Source organism: Triticum dicoccoides, chromosome 2A (genome assembly GCF_002162155.2).
Source record: "Triticum dicoccoides isolate Atlit2015 ecotype Zavitan chromosome 2A, WEW_v2.0, whole genome shotgun sequence".
NCBI classification, from domain to species: domain Eukaryota; kingdom Viridiplantae; phylum Streptophyta; class Magnoliopsida; order Poales; family Poaceae; genus Triticum; species Triticum dicoccoides.
This window is the reverse complement of record NC_041382.1, coordinates 368,185,641-368,191,825: the sequence shown is the minus strand read 5'-3', so window position 1 is coordinate 368,191,825 and position 6,185 is coordinate 368,185,641. Positions and strand designations below refer to the sequence as shown.

Sequence of the window (6,185 nt, the reverse complement as noted above, 5' to 3'; positions counted from 1 at the left end):
CTATTGTTTCAGATCATGATACTAAATTTCTTAGCCACTTTTGGAGATGTTTATGGGCCAAGTTGGGGACTAAACTGCTTTTTAGTACTACTTGTCACCCCCAAACTGATGGACAAACTGAAGTAGTCAATAGAACATTGTCTACTATGCTTAGGGCTGTTTTGAAGAATAATAAGAAAATGTGGGAGGAATGCTTGCCTCATATTGAATTTGCTTATAATCGTTCATTGCATTCTACTACTAAGATGTGCCCTTTTGAAGTTGTGTATGGTTTCCTACCTCGTGCACCTATTGATTTGTTGCCTCTTCCATCTTCGGAGAAGGTTAATTTTGATGCTAAACAACGTGCTGAATTGATTTTAAAAATGCATGAGTTAACTAAGGAAAACATTGAGCGCATGAATGCTAAATATAAACTTGCTGGAGATAAGGGTAGAAAACATGTTGTGTTTGCACCTGGAGATCTTGTTTGGTTACATTTGCGTAAGGATAGATTTCCTGATTTGCTGATGAGGACATCAATACAATTGTTACACCCACAGCCCCTGCTGCTATACATACTGGACCAATTACTAGAGCTCGTGCACGCCAACTAAATTACCAGGTACTTTCGTTTCTTGGTAATGATTCTAATGTTCATGAGAATATGATGCTGCCTAAATTGGATACATTTGTTTTGCTTACAAATGAAGGGCCTAGCTTGGAGAAGGATGAACATTGGAGCAAGAACAAGCATGGAGATGATGGCATGCGCAAGGGGAACAAGAACGGAGTTACAAGTGATGATTTCAGGACTTTGAAGCCACCATAATGGGTGCATGAAGCCTTGGACGAAATATACAAGATGCCACTTCATAAATTTCGTCCCGAGGCTATTTTAGGTGCTGCGTCACCTTATTATTGGGCCAGGCCCATGTAATTTCGAAATACATAAGTATAGGCTATTTTTAGAGTCCGTATGTGTGGGGAAACAAGAGATAGGGTTGATTTCAGACTCCTCCACCAAGGGCCACGAAATTCCCCCCCTCTTCCTCCATATATACAGCCCTTAGGGCATCGTTTAGACTTTGGGTTTTGTTTAGATTAAAAGTTCGCCATAGCTGCAACTTCGCGTACTTCGTTTGTGTTCAACGACCAGACAAAGGCGTCACAGAACCCCACCTTGATCAATAAAGCTTTCATCTTATATTCGCAATATCCAGATTGCAATCTTAGTTTCTTGCTTGTTCTTCGTTTGCTCGCAGGAAACAGACCCTCGTGGTCAGGTTGATCGTGCTCCGGCATGGTCAATAACCTCTCGGAGTTGGTTTAGCGATTGCTAAGGCGCGACGTCCTCGCACGTTCGTAGTCGGATCGTCAAAGTCGACTTCCACCAAAGCGATATCCATCATCTCATCGAAAGATCGGGACCCTCGCCTCTATCACCATGTCATAAAAGCGATGATGCTATTAATGTTGTTGATTTGTTCTTTCGTGAAATTATTCGTTGCATGGTGTGCCAAATACTATTGTTTCAGATCGTGATACTAAATTTCTTAGCCACTTTTGGAGATGTTTATGGGCTAAGTTGGGGACTAAACTGCTTTTTAGTACTACTTGTCACCCCCAAACTGATGGACAAACTGAAGTAGTCAATAGAACATTGTCTACTATGCTTAGGGCTGTTTTGAAGAATAATAAGAAAATGTGGGAGGAATGCTTGCCTCATATTGAATTTGCTTATAATCGTTCATTGCATTCTACTACTAAGATGTGCCTTTTGAAGTTGTGTATGGTTTCCTACCTCGTGCACCTATTGATTTGTTGCCTCTTCCATCTTCGGAGAAGGTTAATTTTGATGCTAAACAACGTGCTGAATTGATTTTAAAAATGCATGAGTTAACTAAGGAAAACATTGAGCGTATGAATGCTAAATATAAACTTGCTGGAGATAAGGGTAGAAAACATGTTGTGTTTGCACCTGGAGATCTTGTTTGGTTACATTTGCGTAAGGATAGATTTCCTGATTTGCGCAAATCAAAGCTAATGCCACGTGCTGATGGTCCCTTTAAGGTGTTAGAGAAAATAAATGATAATGCATATAAACTTGAGCTGCCTGCAGATTTTGGGGTTAGTCCCACTTTTAACATTGTAGATTTGAAGCCTTATTTGGGTGAGGAAGATGAGCTTCTGTCGAGGACGACTTCATTTCAAGAAGGGGAGGATGATGAGGACATCAATACCATTGTTACACCCACAGCCCGTACTGCTACATATACGGGACCAATTACTAGAGCTCGCGCACGCCAATTAAATTATCAGGTACTTTCGTTTCTTGGTAATGATTCTAATGTTCATGAGAATATGATGCTGCTTAAATTGGATACATTTGTTTTGCTTACAAATGAAGGGCCTAGCTTGGAGAAGGATGAACATTGGAGCAAGAACAAGCATGGAGATGATGCCATGCGCAAGGGGAACAAGAACGGAGTTACAAGTGATGATTTCAGGACTTTGAAGCCACCATAATGGGTGCATGAAGCCTTGGACGAAATATACAAGATGCCATTTCATAAATTTCGTTCCGAGGCTATTTTAGGTGCTGCGTCACCTTTTTATTGGGCCAGGCCCATGTAATTTCGAAATACATAAGTATAGGCTATTTTTAGAGTCCATATATGTGGGGAAATAAGAGATAGAGTTGATTTCGGACCCCTCCACCAAGGGCCACGAAATTCCCCTCTCTTCCTCCATATATACAGCCCTTAGGGCACCGTTTAGACTTTGGGTTTTGTTTATATTAAAAGTTCGCCATAGCTGCAACTTCGCGTACTTCGTTTGTGTTCAATGACCAGACAAAGGCGTCACAGAACCCCACCTTGATCAATAAAGCTTTCATCTTATATTCGCAATATCCAGATTGCAATCTCAGTTTCTTGCTTGTTCTTCGTTTGCTCGCAGGAAACAGACCCTCGTGGTCAGGTTGATCGTGCTCCGGCGTGGTCAATAACCTTTCGGAGTTGGTTTAGCGATTGCTAAGGCGCGACGTCCTCGCATGTTCGTAGTCGGATCGTCAAAGTCGACTTCCACCAAAGCGATATCCATCATCTCATCGAAAGATGGGACACCTTTGCCTCTATCAACGTTGCTCAACACCCGCCATGGCCTTGGAGATCTCCCTGCCAGCCATGAAGGACCGCCTCCACCTGCAAGGACTTCGCGCCACCACGCCGGATCCCTCCGTCTCCCGCTTCCGCCCGACTCCGGTGAGCTCCTGCCTAGGTCGCAGCACCGCCCCTCCTTTCTTCCTTCTTCTCTTCCTCACCTCCCCGTCTCCTTTCTGCCTAGGACCGCAGATGCCATGGATCTGCCCGGGAATCCGCGCTCCGGCGACCTCCGCCTCTGTATCCGCCTCCCCAGTCCCTGCCGCGCACGGATCCAGCCCCTGCAAGCTCCAGTCGCCGCCGCCGTCCCAACGCCGCTCGAGTCGCCGCCTGCCCACATTGATCCGGTCCCCAGACATAGACATATGCACCGCGGGTTGAATATAGCAAAATACAAGGCCTTTTAAAAAATCGAAACGTTATCTCAGATTAGCCACTTAAAAAAGGAGTGCGGGTTAAATTTCTAGAAACGGAGTGACTTTTCTGAAAAACACCGATGGCGTACGACCAGAAGCACTAAGCGTTTTATTAGTAGGGAAAGATATACAAAATATTGGTTACGCTAAAAAAGAGATTGCTTTTCTTTAAGTAATTATGAATCTGGAGAGATTAAAGGAAATGGGAGCGTGGAATCGAGAAAGCCTGGGCCTTTATAACACGCGCGCCACACACCGCCTCACAACGAAACGCAATATCGCCCTGCCCCTTCTTCTTCCTCGTCGACGCGCAGGCCCCAGGGAAAAAGAAAAACTTCTCCGTTGGAGGAAAGTCGCGTGCCGTCTCGCCCACAGGTTAGTTGGTGCCCGCCGCCCGTCTCCTCCTTCCACCGCCCCAGATCCGGTCGCCGGAGGCCGCGCCGCCGATCCGGCGTCTGTTCGCTCCTGATGCGCGCGTTGCCGTGCTTTTCTCGTTGGAGGATTTTTCTTTTTAATTTTGGGTTCGGTGTCGCTGGATCTGCGCAGGAATTGTTTCATCTTCGGTTGGTAGGATTCTTCGGCTATGGTTTGATTTGCGCGTCCGCCTCCGTGTGCGACGTAATCGTCGTGGTGGGTGTCTAGTTTAGAGGAGGCGGTTGATTTTCCGTTCAATTTTTTGTGGTGATTTGCGCCGGCGTGTGAATTTATAGATTGGGGACCAGACCGGTGCAGGGAAGGTGATTGGTCTTTTGGATTCGAACAGCACAAAGGGGAGCAGGTGATTCGATGGATAATGATCAAAACGAATGCATTGAGGCCTCTGCTGGCTACCACCGGCCGCCCTATGAGACCCATGCCTTGTCATTGGAAGATCCTCGAAGGTCAGTTGCTTAGACATGAGGTCCAAGGTCCCGGCAAGAAATTGGATTGCTTGACTTATGCTCCGGGAAAGGATTTGTTGCTTCATCCAGCTCCGTGCCTTCCTTGACCCGGCTTTTATATGACTGTGCGACATGATGGATAAAGTTATAAACCAAAGGTCTAGAATAATTATGTGGACAAAGGAATTAAGGATGAGATAAAAAAAGATTGGTCATTCACATAGCATACCAGACAAGGCATTGGAATATCATGCTTTCACCTGTGATCTTGTTATGCAGGAATTGCACACTCTAATATGAATCTGTTTAAAGTCCAATCTAGTTTCTAGTGGTACCTATGTGCTAATAGGGTGTAGTCTGGTCAGGAAGAATCATGGACAGTGATTTTTAATCTTATATATAATTTTCTGTGTGTCTGTCTAAAATGCCACTTGCACACCTAGAAAAATCTAATCTGAATGTATGCCAACTGCCATAGTCAGGAAAGTCTATTCATTCCCTGCTTGACTTATGAACTGATTAATCCAAAACTATGTAGCTAGAGAGCAGGGCCGTCATGCATACATGCCTTGTGCTTTCATGGTTGCAGTAGTTCTTTAGCAGTTTAGCTTACGGCCTGAACCAGGATCACATATTTGGGCTATTATTGCTTTTAAATAAAAATATGTAGCAATTTCTTCTTTACAGCCGCCTGTGCACCAACATTGGATTCACCTATGATCCTCATAATGTATATTTTTTATGCTTGTTACCCGTGCTGTTGGTATTTTTGCATCACCATTTCTTGGTAACGAGTTGTCATACTTCTGTGCCTGCAGCCCGTTGGCAGCAATGGCACAAGAGAGCTGGAAGGAGTCTGAGGAGACTGTCCAAACTCCTGAGGCACCAATATTGTGTGTAAACAACTGCGGCTTCTTCGGTAGCAGCATGACGAACAACATGTGCTCCAAGTGCTACAGGGACTTCATTAAGGCCACGACAATGGCTGCCCCTGTAGTGGAGAAGGTGTTCTCAGTGGCATCATCTTCCAGTGTGACCTTGGAGCAAGCAAAGGCAGATGAAGTACCAGCCGTGGCTGTAGCTGATGGCCAAGCAGCACAGGAGCCTCCAAAGCCGCCCAGCAACAGATGTCTTTCATGCCGCAAGAAGGTAGGCTTGACCGGTTTCCAGTGCCGGTGCGGGGGAACATTCTGCTCCATGCACCGCTACGCTGACTCCCACGAATGCACTTTCGACTACAAGAAGGCTGGCCGGGAGCAGATTGCCAAGCAGAACCCTGTTGTGATAGCCGAGAAGATCAACAAGATATGATCGATAATCACACTGGGTTCATTTGCTTGCTATTCGTGGTGGTGCCGGATTCGTCTTTACTTGAATCAGTAGGTTTCTTCTGGTCTGGACTAGGTTGCTAGGGTCTCAATTGTGTCTATCCTTCTCCTTCATGGTTCGCTTCTCTCCATTAAGAATGAAATGAAATAATGTAAATATATAAAATTCTATTGTTTTAGCTGTTCGTTTCTTATATTGCTTATTGCTCCTTGCTTATCAGTAAAGTTTCTAAGCTCAGGAAATCGTCTCGCTGTGTGTCAGACAATGGCTTCCTTCCGTGGGATTGGGACGAGTAAACTACATCTATAATACCTGAACTTGATCCTAGGGTTCACTTTGGTCACTGTATTTAGGAAAGGTCAAAATACGGTCACCGAGGTTGCCAGGACGTGTCACTCTACGGTCACCAGTACCGT

The 6,185-nt window shown here is 45.1% G+C and overlaps 1 protein-coding gene across 3 annotated transcripts; it reads left to right on the top strand.

Annotated features, from left to right (window-relative positions):
* Positions 1-3,809: 3,809 nt before the first annotated feature.
* On the top strand, positions 3,810-5,983 carry LOC119354601 (zinc finger A20 and AN1 domain-containing stress-associated protein 9-like). Of its 3 annotated transcripts, XM_037621315.1 has the most exons (4): positions 3,815-3,934; positions 4,106-4,189; positions 4,282-4,440; positions 5,259-5,983. In XM_037621315.1, exons 3-4 carry the CDS (start codon positions 4,346-4,348, stop codon positions 5,749-5,751), a joined length of 588 nt encoding a protein of 195 aa, XP_037477212.1. In that variant the 5' UTR covers positions 3,815-3,934; positions 4,106-4,189; positions 4,282-4,345; the 3' UTR covers positions 5,752-5,983. The 3 variants fall into 3 exon arrangements, with proteins under 3 accessions (XP_037477214.1, XP_037477212.1, XP_037477213.1); XM_037621316.1 differs by lacking the exon at positions 4,106-4,189 and having other exon boundaries at positions 3,819-3,934; XM_037621317.1 differs by lacking the exons at positions 4,106-4,189; positions 4,282-4,440 and having other exon boundaries at positions 3,810-3,934.
* The last annotated feature ends 202 nt before the right edge of the window (positions 5,984-6,185 follow it).

Bases quoted from the DNA above. Each gene is read 5' to 3' on its own strand.
- LOC119354601 (XM_037621315.1), top strand. From the start codon at position 4,346: ATGGATAATGATCAAAACGAATGCATTGAGGCCTCTGCTGGCTACCAC. The intron at 4,441-5,258 runs GTCAGTTGCTTA...CTGTGCCTGCAG, and splicing joins TCATTGGAAGATCCTCGAAG to CCCGTTGGCAGCAATGGCAC.